General features: G+C 26.3%; 1 protein-coding gene across 1 annotated transcript in view; it reads left to right on the top strand.

Annotated features, from left to right (window-relative positions):
- Positions 1-17383, top strand: part of LOC145184292 (uncharacterized) — a 40802-nt gene that overhangs the window by 4254 nt on the left and 19165 nt on the right. Inside the window, exons 4-21 of the mRNA XM_090092015.1 lie at positions 97-307; positions 581-673; positions 1373-1525; positions 2315-2529; positions 2704-2917; positions 3424-3618; positions 3743-3921; positions 4157-4376; positions 7077-7325; positions 7907-8084; positions 8197-10649; positions 11119-11316; positions 11543-11773; positions 12941-13106; positions 13470-13693; positions 13779-14039; positions 14251-14384; positions 17234-17303. Of these exons, the coding sequence (XP_089948141.1) occupies positions 97-307; positions 581-673; positions 1373-1525; positions 2315-2529; positions 2704-2917; positions 3424-3618; positions 3743-3921; positions 4157-4376; positions 7077-7325; positions 7907-8084; positions 8197-10649; positions 11119-11316; positions 11543-11773; positions 12941-13106; positions 13470-13693; positions 13779-14039; positions 14251-14384; positions 17234-17303 (5644 nt within the window). The remainder of the gene's footprint in view (positions 1-96; positions 308-580; positions 674-1372; positions 1526-2314; positions 2530-2703; positions 2918-3423; positions 3619-3742; positions 3922-4156; positions 4377-7076; positions 7326-7906; positions 8085-8196; positions 10650-11118; positions 11317-11542; positions 11774-12940; positions 13107-13469; positions 13694-13778; positions 14040-14250; positions 14385-17233; positions 17304-17383) is intronic.

The raw sequence follows: 17383 nt of genomic DNA on the forward strand, positions 1-17383 counted from the left end.
TTTTTCTTACAAAAGTTATACTTAAAAACAATTAAAATGTAATTTTCTTGAAAAATTAGTCTCTTTTTTTTTCAAGTCTGTGAGCATTTTTTAAAGGTAACTTTGCATTCAGTAAGTGGGACAGCTGGGCTGCATGGTCAAGTTAAATTTAGTTTTAAAAATAGTTCAGCTCTGTCATTTAACTTGTCTGGAAGTAAAATTGAAGAAGTTTATTTAAAAACAAAAGATCTGGTGAAAGAAATTTCCTACTTTGTTCCACATCAATTTACTGCATTAGAAGAAATAGAAGTGTTTGTTAATCTTACCAGTAATTTTACTTTTATTTTTATAACTGCTGTTAAAGTTCTTTTGTTTTTATGATAATTATGATAAAATGACTATATTAATAATGATAATAATTATAAAATGATGATAGTTATAACTAAAATACATGAAATTTTCATCAATGGTAGCTCAATGCTATACAAATCATTAAAACAATCCATAGAACTCAAGTATAGTGTTTTACACAAAACTAAGAATTTATTTTTATTATACTTTTTTTACAATTTTTTTTTTAACAAATTTTTAATATTTATAGAAGAATATTACAGTTCAGAAACAGAATGTCCTGAAAGAAAAAATGTGTTTTCCATTTTCGAATGTGGCTATGCCTTCAGTCAATTTACAAAAGGTATAAAATTAAATTTTTTTAGTTTTCAATTAAGATTTTGTAATTTTTTATCAATTTTAAAATAAATTGTATCAGAAATTTGATTTATTAACATGATAACATTAATACGTTTAATTTTTTGTTTATTAAAATCATAAATTGTAATGAAGAAGACTAAATAAAGTGCTATTTGTTAATACAGTTAACAATTCAAATATCAAAAATCCACTGAATTTCTTTATTTAAAATTACTAAAGCTAGATAGATAAACTAGATAAAACTAGAATTATTTTATTTACAGTTATTAAAGCTAGATAAACTAGATAAAACTAGAATTATTTTATTTACAGTTACTAAAATTAGATAAACTAAAAATTAACATAAAAAAGAAATGAGATATCCAAATCTTTTCTTTGTTATTGATTTCACAACTATAAAATCATTATAACAATTCAAACTCTTGATATTTATAATAGGATTAGATCATTCTAAAATTAGAAAACTCTTTTTTTTTACAAATAAGCATGAATGTTTCAGTTGCAGGTTAAGGTTGCAGCTTAGGAAGGTGTTACATTAATCAACATTTAACAAATAATTTTTTCAACTGGACTTTTCAAGATACTTATTTTTCTCAAAAGGTTTTAAAGTTTTTCACAAATGTAGTTTCTCACTGTAAGTTTTCATATCATATTGAAAATGTTACTTTTTCTAAATATTTAGAGTTGCAATTTTTATTTCTACAACCTATTAACAGTTCATCGCAAAGTATATATGATCCTCCATTTGGGTGTTCTTTTAATAAAGATGGTCGAGTTTTTTGGAATGATCAACAAACGTTTTACAATGAACCAGAATATACATTCCTTTGTAAAGGTAAATTGGTTTTATAGAAATGTCTATGTTCCTGGCAGGTAATGTTACTAATTGATTTTAAGGGATAGAACTTAACTCCTTGCAAGTTTTTCTTTTGTGACGAACAGTTCTTAAAACTTTTATTTTTTTCCAAAATTCTACAGGCCATTTTTCAGGTTATTTTATTCCAGGAATTTTATATTTTAGCAGATTAATCCAAGTCAGTTTAAGACTTAAAGAAATTTCTACAACTTTTCTTTTCCTAAATTTTTAAAAATTTCATTTTTTTTCTTTCCTTTTCTTAAAACTTTTCATTTTCCAGACAGAGTTAATCCTAGGTTCTTGAACCCTTGATTTTGGTTGAATTCTAAGTTGAAATAGATACTTTATTTTGTGTGTAATTAGTGTAATTAATAGTCTGCCAGTATCTTAATTTATCATAGCAAAAACATATAGATACTCTGAGGCCACAGACTATGTATATACCTTGATAAAGTAATACTCTATAGTATGTGATAACAAGGGTGTTTTTCTGCCAGGGACTAGTAAATATGAGTTACTTTTTAGATCTATTTTACTATCCAATGAAGGAATTTTTGGTATTTTTGCTTTTTGCCTCTCAAATAATTTTAAACTAACTTTTCATTGTTTAAAATCTTACAGGAGTCATTTTATTGATTTAAATTAAAAGGTTTTTGTCATGAAACATTGTTTTTCAACCCTTTAAACAGAAAGATTTTTGAAAACATTAATGTCCCAGGTTGTAAGACTAAGCAAATTAACTTTCTTTTTGTTCATTTAATTTTAAAGTTAAAGAATACAAATCAGTGGTTCAGACTTACATGGAAAGTTATACTTCAAGTTTAATACAGCTAGATCTACAATCGTATAGTAATTGTCAGCTGATATGTGGTTTGCAAGGACATAAATTAGCACTTTATGATGATCAGCTCAATAGTTGTAAATGCTTAAATGGTTCATTGGAGGATTATTCTGAGTGTTTTTTGCCTGATTTTTGCATGAAGGTATTAAAAGTTTTCATCTTAACAGAGAAATTATTTATTGATCGCTGATTATCATTTTAGTTGCGTATTAGTGAGTTTTAATATTCATATTTTTTATTTCTTGTGCTCTTTTGAATTTTGAAAAAGATCAGTTTCTGCAAAGATTTTATTTTTTTGAAAAAAATTTATTTTTAGCTCTTTATCGCTTCTCCAGAAATAAATCCATTTCATAGTGGAAATTCCAATCAAACTTTTTTAGGGAATGATATTGAAATAAAATTTATGGGGGGTTCTAAAAACACAAGTTATATTGTATCAGAAAATGGAAAAAAGATAAGATGTCAAAAACCTGTTCTTTCCCTGAAGCTTAATGTACCTGGTGTACATGAATTTAGAGTTCAATATGATGGTATGCTGTATTCTTTATGATAAATTTTTTACAAAAGTTTTTTTGAAAGGTTGCTGAAATTATATATTTTAGAATAATATGAAGATAAAAACTTAGCAAAAAAATTAACTTATAAATTTATTTAGCAGAACTTTTTTAATTTCAATTCTATTTAACATAAAAAAATATAAAAACTTATTTGTAAAGCCTTTTAAGTCTGTTTTTTGTAAAACAAAAAAAAGGACTTTAAATGCAGTTTTACATATATATATTATTTAAGAAGTATATAAGAAGTGAATAAGAAGTAAATAAGAAGTAAATAAGAAGTATAATAAGAGTGTTGTGTCTCTCAAAATGTAAACTATGTAAACTAAATATAGAAATTTTTGTAGGTTAATAATATAATTTGATTTTATTTTTTTAAGCAGTAGTTAATTTTTACTGGTTGGATAACATCATTTTATTAAGTGCTTTCTTCATTTTAAATTGAATAACATCTTTAAAAATCTTTTTTTCATCTTTTAAAGGGTATGGCTCCTTCAGTGTTGGGCATACAATTACTGTTATTGAGTCAAGCAGTTTTCAGGTGCCACTATTCCAGAATTTTTCACGCACTGAAGTTGTTTTTCCAACTTTTTACATATTGGGGAGTGAAGTTCTTAATCTGACCGTTAATATTGTATCAGATAAATCTGAAAATTTAGTCCACTTTCCTGTTACAGGTTTAATTTTTTTTTAAACTTAATAATTAATATTGATATAAATTTTTAATATTAATTTTAGAAGTAAACTCCAATAAATTTGAAATATGTTTTTTACTTTTATTTATGAGTTTTCTTTGAATAGACAGCTCAAACTTTGTATCATTTGGTGCAGATTTTCTGACTCCTACAATTGATATTGGTAATGCTACTAGTTCTTCAAATAAAACTTTGTGGGTCAATTTAAATAATCAAGTTACCGAAAGTGGAAAACTTATAGGGTTTGAAGCATTTGTTGAAAAGCCTGGACTGATTACATTTGTGGTAAAAATTTACATTCACGAATAACTATTTGACTCTTTTAAAAGAAAAGCAACTCAAACATAAAGTTTTCAAGAAAAATACATTTTTTTTTTTTCAGTTCAGGTTTAACTACCATTTTCAAATCTAAATTATAGAATTACAATAGAAAAAGTAGTTGCTCAATTTTTAAAAGAAATTTAATGTGTACTCCTTCTTTTTCTTCATTATTTATAAAAAAATGTTAAAATTTTTGTAGATCTTAGAGATGTTTTGCCAGGATGGTCTGCTAGATTATATTGCAAAAAAATGTGTTCAATCACCTTTAAGTCTTTATCCAGGTATAATAAATGTTCCAAATGTTGGGAGCTCATATTTTGTTGAGTCTCATGAGTTTGTGGAAGCTGGAAAAGTTCTGGAATCATTAGATGTTTCACTAAGAATTAAGTTCATGATGGACTCAACTGCTTTGAACTATGGTAGGAGAAAAGTTTTTTTAAAAGTTAATTTTTTCATCATTCATTTCATCAACTGACTTTATTGTTTTAATGAATAGTAGAAGAAAAGTTTCATAAAAAGTAATAATGATTTTATTTTATGTAGTTTGTAGCTTTTTACAATAAATTTTTTTTTAAAACATTAAGGTGTTATAAAAAAAAGATTTTTTTTTTCTTAGAATTTACTTAAACAAAATCTCTTATCTTAAAATTAATGCAAAGTTAATCAAGCTTATGCAAAGGTATTTAAACTTAACCCTTTCAGGACTGGCTTATTTTGAGCAAAAATATTTTATTCTTCTTAGATTTGTCAAAAACTGAACATAAGAAAGCTTTCAAAGTACAATATTGTTTGAAATATTATGGATAAGACAGTGGAAACCACAATCTGGACTTTGAGAAAAAAATTCATATTCAGTTGCATCAGATCATATAAAATTTAAATTGCACTTTAAAGTGTCACCGGTCTTGAAAGCATCACCAGTCCTGAAAGGGTTAATGTAAGCTCAAGCATCTCGAAACTATTTTTCTTACAAGACATTATGATACGAGATCTCGAAATGACACTGAGTTTCGAAAATAGTTTCGATCGAGATCATGGTTTTCACAAGTTTCGAGAATTTGTTTCAAGAGGTTACAAGAAGTAACAAGTTTCTCGATTGAGAATTGGGTACAAAATTTCCTTTCTCAAAACATGACAATATTATGAGAAAAACAAGAAATAAACGAGATTTAAAATATTTTTTTGATGTTTTTTTGAGATATTACAACACAAGTTTTCTAATTTTTGAAAATTATTTGAACAAAAGTTTTTCTAAAGTTTGAAAATTATTTGAACAAAAGGTTTTTTGTTCATTTTTGTACCTAAATTTTGATTAAGATAACAAAACACTATTTCAATGGCCACCTAAGCAGCCATTGGCAGTCCTCATTGTGAAATATTCAACTCTTTTTTCAGTTTCTACCGAATTAAAGGAAAAGTTGTATCTGGCCAAGAACTTGGCGATTTCTTTGTCTCCTTGTAGCTGCTCTTTGTCCTGCGGCTTATATTTCATGTATGCATCAATGTTTTTGGCTTTCTCAGGTGTTGATGGTCCTACCAACATCCTCTTTTCAATGCCTCTATCCAAGACTTTAGGTGTATGTCCTCCTTGCTCTTGCTCGTATTGCTCATCTTTGTCATATAACTGAAAATTAAAAAAGTAATAATAAGTGCCTTTTTTTGTAAAAACTAAAAAGGTTTTGGATTCATAAGTAATTAAAAGAAAAATGATTCGAAAGTCCTAAATCAACAATAAAATAATTAATGTTCAATAAAAATAGCTTGATAAAGATTAATTAAAATGATTTAAAACACCAATTCACCTGCTCTAGATTCTGATAGGCAATATCTCCTTGGCACTTTTTCTCTGCCTTTTCTTTTTCCAAAGCCAGCCAGATCACTGAGTGAGAACTAATCATGCCTCATACCACTGGTGTAATCATGCCTCATACCACTGGTGACGCCTCATACCACTGGTGTTTCCATCTGTAAGCTTGGAGACATGGCCACAGTTGTCAATGTTGCACTTCGCAAAAACTTTTTCAATGGCATTCTCAATGACTCTTTCTTCAGTAAAGTGCTTCCATATTTCTGTCCTTGGACAAACCATGTTGTCAGACTAAAAGTATGAAATGAAATATCACTATCAAAATCAAAAAAAAAAAAATTTCAAAAAAAAAATTTTCCAGGACAATAACTAAATACATCCGATTGTTAAAAAGTTCCAGGAAATACAAAAGAAAAACTTTCTTGGAAGATGATTACCAAAATTTGTACTGCAATTAGCCAATGACTTCAATACAAAATTTCATCTACATGACAATTCAAATATGTAAGTGTAAATATAACTGTTTACTTCACTGACATCATTCACTTATAACTTTTAACTTTGTCATCTTATTAAAAAACTTAAATATATTTTTAAGTAATGAACTAAAGTAAAAAGACACAACAAAATAAACAATAAATTACAAAAATATATAGTAATAAAGTGTTTTCTTACCTGATTCTTTGTAAAAAAGATGATAGTATTGTTGAATAACAAAAAAATATTATATATTTAATATAATTTGAACTAATTTCATTAAACTTTTAAAGTTTTTTAACTTTTAGTTCTGTTTGTATTGCAAAAAAAAAAAAGAATTCAGCTGTTGCGCGCGTCAATTGTCCCAAAAATGCGTACTTTATAGGGATTAACTAGTTTATCCCTTTTTTTTTTGACAAGTCATTACAAGAAACTTGTAATATCTTGTAATATCTTGAAATTCTTGCTCTATCTTCAAATGAAGTAAATACAAAGATTCTTGTAAATAACCTTGAAAAGAATCTCATAACTCTCAAAAAAAACTCAAAAATATCTCCAAATTTTTGAGATTTTTTGGTGAATTTTCAAACCAATCTCGTAACTTCTCGTATCATCTTGTATCATATCGAAATGAAAATCTCAATTGAAAATTCCCAAAATATTTTGAGACGCCTGAGCTTAGATTAATGTGAAGGAATTCAAACTTAATCTGAAGATATTTAAATGAAATGGGAATGTATTTAATTCTAATGTTTTATCTCAGCTCTTCACGTTCTTGTTAAAAAAGACTAAACTTTTTATACTATTTATTTGGTTACAAAATAATACTTTCCAGGGTATTATATGCAAGCTGTCAGCCAGGATCTCTACCTTAATGAAGGAGACTTAGTTGGTTGGATGAGTCATAATTATAATGGTGGAGTTATTGGTATGCAACTGAGTTTGGAAAATGTTTTTGCCATAAGTGGAAATTTTGCTGAGTTAGATGAAATTTTGTGCTATCCTTCCTTGTCCATTATAAAAGGCAATCAACATGTTTTGACAGTAGTGGTTGAAATCCCAAGTTACTATGAAGTCTCTGCAGGTGCTAAAAATTTTTCTTCAGGTTTTCATGTTTATAAAAATATCTATTTTTTTAGTTATTTATCTCTTAAAAGCAAACTTCCTTTTTGTCTTTGGTAGATAAGGTCGTAATAAAACCTAAGTGGAAAAAAAAGATTATTTGAAATCATAATTATAGATCTATATACAATAATATAAAATGACAGCATATTGTAAGATGTTTCATTGCTTTTTTCCAAAATGTCTTTAATATTTTTTTTTAAATATGAAAATAAAGTTATAAAAAAATATACACAAGATTAAAATAATTTATAAAAAACCTTTTGTACACTTTTTACATTGCAGTTTGCTGGATTAGAAAATTCATTTTTATGAATATTTGCAAAATTCATGGAATATTTTTGCAGAAGTTTCTGCCTTAAATGATAGATCATTTGGATTTTTTGAAAAACATAATAAATGTATAAGGTTATTTATAATATTTGTGACAATATGATTAGAGAATAAACAATTTGAATCTGTTTTTTTTTTTTTTTTGCTAAAGCAAATACTGTGCATTACTGCAGGTATTTTTATTAAATTTAAAAAAAGGGTTTGTTTTAGACATATCTGGCTCTTGGTACTTCAAAGTTCATTCACTAGATACTGATAGAGGTATTTCTTATGTTCAACTGGTTGATGATGTTTCTAATGTCAAAATAGCAACCTCAGATGAAGTTGTATATACAAATCAACTATTTCGTATTGAAGTTAAAATGGATGCAGGTGTTCAATTTGCAAGGTGTCAATTTAATTTTCTGTTTGCATTTAATATGCATGAGTTTAAAAACTTTTGCAGATAATTTCATAAAAAACGAAAATTATGAGTTTTTTTATTATGGTTTTTTTTTTAGTGTTTGCATTAATTGGGGATTAAAACCAAACAAGTATAATAAAAAAAACCAATTGATATGTGATGTGGCAACTAGTTCTCTAATTATCTGGTATAGCTATACTGAATCAAGTATCTTTAATGTACAAGTTGAAGTATCAAGTACTTTGACCAATAAAGTAGTAGCTGTGTCAAATTTCAGCATTGCTGTTTGGTCAAAAAACATTTCATTGCCAATAGTTTTTTGCGAAGAAAATAAAAACTTTTTGACATCAGATGAACCTATAAGCCCTGTTATTGTTGGTGATCCTTTGTTAATTGAGTTTTTGATGTCTGGTTATGGTTTAGTTGAAATTAGCATATTATGCAAGGGTGTTTCAGTTTCAACCTCTTCAAATATATCTCTAGTATTGTCTGGAACATCAGTGATTATTTTTAAAACCCTAAATTTTTCTTTAGTCCCTCAAGTTGTTAATGTCACAATTTTGGTTAAAGGTGGAGAATATAATGTTCTCTCACAATTAGCATACATTGAAGAAATGGTCAACAACCTTGAATCAGTAAATGTGCCAGCCAATCAGAGTGTTGGTTCAATTGTAACTTTTGACCTGAGTGCTGTTACTGGAACTAATATAACTTTTGTTCTTTATCCTTTTGGGAAAAATGATACAGCGACTGTGAGTGGTGTAGCTGTAAAGAAACTTGAGTATTTATATGATGTTTCTGGTACAGTTTACCCTACAGTTTGTTACAAAAACAGAGTTAGTAATGATTGCTATGACTTGACACCGATATTTTTATACGTTCCAGAAAGTTTTTGCAAGGTATTAATTCCAACTGTCTTGTATCCAGGACCTGCATATATTTTATATTCATACTATGGTATTGGAACATTTAAAGTTGATTTAACAATTAGCAACTCAAATTTTTACAAGAATGTGTTAATGTATCATGAAATCAAAGTCAATAGCTCAATAGGTTTAAGGGGAGTGGCAAGTGCAGATATTGAGATAGGCGTTTATGATATTTGTATTTCAATTATTTTTTATTCCTTTTCAACCACGTGTTGTAATACCTCTATTGTGGAAAACAAAATTGCAAATTTTACTGTTGGATTAATGCAGATAGGCAAAGTTCAGAAGTCTTTTGTTCTTGGTGAAGTGCTAAGGTTAAGTTTTAACCATAGTCAAACAGCTATGACAAAATATTTGGTAGATTTTGGGGATGGTACATCCGTCACAACTTTAGAAAAGGTTTATGATTACATTTACAAAGGTTCATCAGAAGTTTGTTATACACTAAATGTATCAGCAGTAAATTCAGTTTCATTTGCTAACTGGAAAAAAAAAATTTGTTTGATGCCATTTCTGATACCCATAAAAAATTTGAAAATGAACAACACTTTTGGAATAGCTTCTTCAAACATTCTCCTTCGAGTGTCTTTCCTTTCGGGCAATTGGTTTACTTGTGTCTTTGATTTTGGTGATAAGACAAATGCATCAGTAAGTTATAATGAAAATTCAACCAAAATAATTGAAGTGTTACACCAATTTCAAGTTGGAGCTTACAATGTAAAAGTTGACTGCCATAATGAAATGTTTTCTGCCAATGTAAGTGCTCAAGTATTATCTCAAAATGTAACCACCATTCCTTATGTAGTCATATATGGTACATGTGATAACAAAACATTTATTGAAGGTATTAAAGTAGAAGAGGGCTTATTTTATCCGATATGCCCTATTTTTATTCAAATTAGTGATCAGCAAGGAATTAATGTTACAGTAAAATCTGAATTATTCATCGATGGACTAAGTCAAGGAGTTAAAAATGCAACAAATGGTTTTGTTTTCCATTATAATGTAGTAGAAGGGCAGGGTAAAGTTAACATTATTTCTTCAAACCTTGTTAGCCAAAATACTAAAACAATAACTTTTTTATTTGCATCACAAGTTAGAAATTTCACGTTTATTTTGTTGAATAAAGAACCTGATACCTTCACACCTACATCTTTTTTTGTTGAAATTCTAAACTCTGCATACAAACCAAGTTTTGAGATATGTTATGAGTCCAGTAAGACTGTGTTAGATGGCTGTACACAAATTTTAGCGCCAAAGAAAGGTTCTCAATTTCGGCTGTCTTATCAATATTTAAAGATAGGAATTTATACAGTACAAGCTACATTCAAAAATGCATTCTCGAGTATTTCAAATAATATCACATTTCCTGTCAAAAGTTACAAATGTGAAAAACCTGTTATTAAAGTTGTTTCTGTGCTAGGAAGCAATATTGAGGAAGCTAAACAAAATGCAAACTTTTTCAAATGCAGAGAAATCCTGTTTAAAATAAATGTTATGACTGATTGTGAAAGACCTAATACAACACTAGTGAACAAAATAATAATTTTTTTAGTAAGTAGTAGCAGTAGTGGTGCAGATAGCAAGTCAAAAGAAATTGTTGTTCCTGAAAAAGAAATAGGTGTGGTTTAGTTTTAAATCTTTGTTTTTTGTCCATCTGTTAACCTTCCGTCAATTTTTATTCATCCATTATCTATCAGTTATCTATTCACTATCTTTTCATGACTTTTATTATTAAGTTATTATAAGTTTGTCCACTTTTTTCCATTTAGTTATTTAACATCCATTAATTATCTTTATCCATTAACCATCCATTTTCCTTCCATTATTTTTACACTAACTTTATCTATCCATTATACAACTTCTCTCTTTAACCGAACATTTTTTATTCATTTTTTGTATATTTATTTATTATTCATGCATTATATTTATCCAATTATTTTTTATACATCCCTTAAATTTATCCATTATCTTTACACAATCATTTTATTTATCCCTTATTTGTTTATCCATGATTCATAAATTATCTTTAAACAATCATTTTTCATACCTTTTTTTAAAAATTTTTTTTATATTTTGCTTGTATCTAGGACTTGTTTTCAAAATACACCCTAAGGAATTGGATTATGGATACTACAGTGTTGTTTTTACCTCAGCCATGCAGGATAAATACAGCAAAGTTGATGTTGATGAGGCAGTATCTAAAGTAACTGGTTATTTTTCTGTTAAACCATGTGAACTTAAAGCAGTGATTACAGAAGGATATGCACAAGCTTACAGAAAGGGAGGTAGGCATGATTTGGCTGGAACATTTTTGTATAAATCTAAAGTGATTTTAATAAGTCAATTATAGTGATATTTATATCTATCATTACAATTGTCCTTGTCATAAGAATAATATAAATAGCATCAATTAAAATCAAAGTCTTTTTTTTAAATAAAAATGTTAGCATGATATCTTTTTAATGGTATCTAAAGTACTGAGAAGTGGAAGTTTATTTGCACTTTTTTCAGATGTCATATCTATTGATGGATCTAACAGCTATGATCCTGATGATTTAAATGCAGCCATTACTCCAACATGGTTTTGCTCTAACACTGGTGCTATGGATAACTTTACTGCATTTGAGAATGCCACAATATTTTTTGGAATAGATCCAAGCAAGACAAGCAATACTTCAAAAGATGTTTCACTACAAGGTTGCTATGGAAATGGAAAAGAAGTTATTAGACTTGCTGATAAAGGTTTTTTTGCTTTTAAAATTTTCCTTTAAAAACAACTTTTATTAAATTTATTTACATTAAAAGATTCTTAAAAGAATATTTTTTATATTTGCTTAAATTTAATACAAAATTGCTTTCCTTTCACAATCAGTGAATAAAAAAGATAAATATATTAAAAAAATTACAATAAAATACAATAAAAGATTTATAAAAAAATAATGTAATAAGTACAATAAAGGAATTGTTGCTCTACTTTGATACAAAATTATTTTCCTTTCGCAATCAATGTTTCTTCTTATTCTTCTATTATTATTCTCATTATTCTTATTAATATTCTTATTATTATTCTTTTTCTTCTTGCTTTGATTACTATTATTGTTCTTATTCATCATCATCCTCATCATCCTCATCATCCTCATCAGCTTATTGTTATTAATATCATTATTATTATTATCATTATTATTATTATTATTATTATTATTATTATTATTATTATTATTATTATTATTATTATTATTATTATTATTGTTGTTGTTGTTGTTGTTATTATTATTATTATTATTATTATTATTATTATTATTATTATTATTATTATTATTATTATTATTATTATTATTATTATTATTATTATTATTATTATTATTATTATTATTATTATTATTATTATTATTATTATTATTACTATAAATTGTTATTAGACCAACTTTTATTTTAAAGCATAGTGGTAATGTTTAAGAAAAATGTTTTTTTAAGATCATCAAGATCAGCTACAAAGTTTTTTCCATGTAAAACAATATTTTATATTGTTACAAAAATTGAAAGAAGTAAACAATAAAAAAGATTAAGGTTTTGAAAGCCAAACACAATTAAAACAAATAACAAACCAAAAAATAGAAAACCAACAGCAAATAAACAAGAAAAAACAAAAATACCAAGCACCCCTCGCTGTTCTATGTGTTTATTTCTTGATCCCAATATAAACAAGCTTAGATTTTGTTTTTGATTTTTGCTTGTTAGATTTTGAAAAGAAGTAGTAACTGATGAGAAGGAGGATAGTGGTTGTAATGAAAATAGGAGGATGTAGAGGATGACAAGGGCATTGAGAATAATTTTGACAAGGGCATTGAGAATTATGCTTTAAAGCTAAAAAAAGTTTGTAAAACAAAATTTTCTTTGTATCCTTTTTAGGCCAATATGGTTCAAAGTTGTACATAAATACAGAGTCAATGCCAATTGGATGCTTTGATGTGATGTTACGAATTCAGAAGCAGAATGATTTTTCAAAGACACGTCAAGCTTTACAACCATTTGAAGTTTGTTTGCAAAAAAGTAACACATTACAAATACAAGTCAGGTTAAGAAAATAAAATTTTCCCTTTAATTTTAAAATCTTTGATTTTAATTATTCATTTTGTTATTATTTTTATCTAGTTTTTTTGTTTTTTTATTATTATTATTATTATTATTATTATTATTATTATTATTATTATTATTATTATTATTATTATTATTATTATTATTATTATTATCATTTTATTATTATTACTTTTATTTTTTCTAATATTATTAAGAGTTTTTTTGAACAGAGATAAAAATGCTAAGAAAATATTTTTTTTTAATTTTTTAAAATTTTTTTCTGTGATTTATTTCTCAGAGGGTTTTATTGAGCTTGGTTTTCAATAAAATAAAAGTTTTTAAAATTTTTTTTTTTCTCTAGCTGTTACCAAAACTGCGAAGCAACTATTCAGCATAACACAAAATTGTGCATTCATTCAAATTTATCAGAAGCACAGAAGAATCTAGCAGTAAATTACAATTGGCAGATTTTCATATGGAATCCAGAAACACGTTATACTGATGTAACAACAGAGTTTAACAATAGTACCACTACAAGTCTGAAATCTCAACATCTCTGTATAAATGCTTACTCCCTTAAACAAGGCAAGTTTTGAATTATTATAAAAATTAGTATATGAGTTATAAATAAACAATTTATGTTACATTAATGTTTAATAATGTTATTAAGGGCGCAAATACAAGTTCTTTGTCAATGCTCAAGCTGTTGGTTTTGATACAAGCATTGGTGCTTATATCTCTACGGTTAATAATGCTCCAGATACCACAGAGGCTTGGTGTTCAATAGTGCCTAAAATTGGTATTGCAACTGTAACTAGCTTTAATATAACTTGCAATAATGTTATTGAAGTAGACGTACCATTAACATATAAGATTTATTTTAAATGCCGCTTAAATCAAAAGTGGAAGCTGCTGACTCTATTGTCTTCAAGTTAGTTTCTTTTTTTCCTTTTTTTGATATCAATAATAAAAAAAAAGATGATAAGTTTATTTGTCGTAGATAGCTGTGAAGTTAGTCTAAAACTTTTTTTATGCTTTTGGAAGTAAAATTTTTTGTTTTTTAACTTAAAATAAGGTTAAGAGTTGTAAATAAACTGTATAGAGTAACCTTTTTTTTGATCTAATTGAATTTAATGTTACAGATTCTTATATAACAAACTTGAAGTTGCCACAAGCAAGCGTAGATCAAAATTGTTCATGCATGTTACGCGTAGTTGCAATGGATTTGTATGAATCAGTATCAGATCCAATACAAGGTTTTGGATTGGAAGTTAAGGTAACATATCACATGCCAGGCAAGAAAAATTTTCAACAAGAAAAGATGTTAAAAATTTAAATAGGAAAATGAAATTTAATCAAAAAAAAAGAGCTTCTTGCCAGACAGAAAAACTAATTTTTTTAAGATTTTTAGCACTACACAAAATATAGTTTTCTTGCAACAAACACAACAGCAAGATAAGATATATCCATTTTAGTAAAAAAAACTTTCCATTTACAAATTTTTCCGTTTTGAAGTTGACATTAAAAACTGCCTAAAACATATTTACACATATTACTGGTAAAAAAATATCATTTAGAATTATTAAAACTACATAACATTATTGAATGTTCTAGTGCTTTCTATAATTGAATTACACTCCTCTTTGAACCTTTCAGACAATTGAAACCGCAATTGAGGTATTAAAATTAGTTGCTGCACACATTCTTCTTCACACTTTCTATCCTAACATAGGCTTCTTAAAGTACCCTTTTCACATTCTTATCACAAACCTAATTGTTCTAACTGTTCATCAAACTAATAGCTCTTCCTTTAAAAGAGTGCAAATTAAATGGCTGAAGTATGGTGCCCTCAATTGATGATCTTCAAGAAACTGTTTTTCTATTGTTGATTTATTTCCCATAACAACTATCACTGTATTGTCTTCCATAGCTTTCACAAAACTGTCCTCTGTAACAGCTGCCATCATATCCTGAATCACTTACCGTGTTCTCATAAGATTCTTCATTGTAATTGATTTCAATTTTGTTAACTTTATCTTTGTTAAAAACTGGTGTTCCACAATAACTAAACCAAAATTCACTTTTCCTGACAAAGAAATGGAACAACTTCCTCCTAGTAACTTAATAGAACTCATTCTGAGCATTATATCAACTCTGAATGGTCAGAAATCTACTAACATAATTTCATCAGGTACTTTGATCCCATTGATCTCAAGAGCCATGATTGCTAATCAACAACTCAAATGTTCTAGTACTCCTCATTATGCTTTAGCACAACGGAACAAGTTTATGACCAAAAAGAAATTTTCTTGCTAAAGATCAAATTTAACTTTAATGAAAAAGTTAAAACATTGATACAGCCAAAATTTAATAACAAAAAAATGTTTTCACCCTGTCAAAGGCATCATGGCCAAAAAAGTAGCCAATGCTGTTCAAATATATATATATATGTGTGTGTGTATGTATATATATATATATATATGTATATATATATATATATATATATATATATATATATATATATATATATATATATATATATATATATATATATATATATATATATATATATAGATAGATAGATAGATAGATAGATAGATAGATAGATAGATAGATAAAAAGATATATAGATATATAGATATATAGATACATAGATATATAGATATATAGATATATAGATATATAGGTATATAGATATATAGGTATATAGATATATAGATAAATAGATATATAGATAAATAGATATATAGATAAATAGATATATAGATAAATAGATAAATAGATAAATAGATAAATAGATATATAGATATATAGATAAATAGATAAATAGATAAATAGATATATAGATATATAGATATATAGATATATACATATATACATATATACATACATACATACATACATACATACATACATACATACATACATACATACATACATACATACATACATACATACATACATACATACATACATACATACATACATACATACATACATACATACATACATACATACATACATACATACATACATACATACATACATACATACATACATACTTACATACTTACATATATACATGCATGCATACATGCCTATGATGATAATAACAATAAGCTGATGAGGATGATGAGGATGATGATGATGATGATGAATAAGAACAATAATAGTAATCAAAGCAAGAAGAAAAAGAATAATAATAAGAATATTAATAAGAATAATGAGAATAGTAATAGAGAATAAGAAGAAACATTGATTGCGAAAGGAAAATAATTTTGTAACGAAGTAGAGCAACAATTCCTTTATTGTACTTATTGCATTATTTTTTTATAACTCTTTTATTGTATTTTATTGTAATTTTTTTTATATATTTTTTTATTCACTGATTGTGAAAGGAAAGCAATTTTGTATTAAATTTAATATATATATATATATATATATATATATATATATATATATATATATATATATATATATATATATATATATATATATATATCTTTCAATTTATGTTTATTAATATTATGCTTATGTTGTTGTATCATAAGTTGACGTTTTTTTGAAGTTGTAAAAACTTTTTCAAGAGTTTTTTAATCAGAAATTTCCATAACTGCCAAGCTTCCAGAGGTTTACTATTTTTCTAAGATAAAAAGTATTTTCATATTACGCTGACATGTGGTATTTTTTTGCACACCATATCAAAACATGTGCCTGTTGCATATAGAAATTTTGTATATATGCTTTTAAATTGATTTGATCTGAAATTGACAAGATATTGGTCATGTCTTAAAACTGTTTTATTGGTAGGTTGTTGATAAGACAGCATTTGTGTTAAGATTATAAAAAGGATTTGTGTTTTTTATTTTTGCTTTTCCCATCCTCATCTGGAAATTCAATATTAAATTAGATTTCAACAATTATAAATGTGTAAGAAATTTTGATTTTATTTTTTAAAAACAAACAGTAATTAAGCTTAACATTAACCAAAAGTAAAAAAAAAGTTAGGAAGACAGTTTTCATAAAAACTAACTTTTTGTTTTTAAAGCTAACTTTTCATTTACTAAAAAAAAAAAAAAAATAGTGAAGAAATAAAAAAATTGCGAAAGATTTTTTTAAACTTAGGTTTTACCAGTTGGTGAAATGGAAAGAAAAAGTTACCAACTTTACAATTCGGAATGTAGAAAAGTTCCAGGTAACTTTTCTAATTTATATACTATAACCAGGAAAACTTTATTTATATTTAATGGGTTATTTAATTTTAGAAGTAGTAGT

The sequence above is a fragment of the Hydra viridissima genome, unplaced genomic scaffold (assembly GCF_058129835.1).
Source record: "Hydra viridissima isolate aposymbiotic clone 2 unplaced genomic scaffold, HvirCarnegie_v1 scaffold_7, whole genome shotgun sequence".
Classification (NCBI taxonomy): domain Eukaryota; kingdom Metazoa; phylum Cnidaria; class Hydrozoa; order Anthoathecata; family Hydridae; genus Hydra; species Hydra viridissima.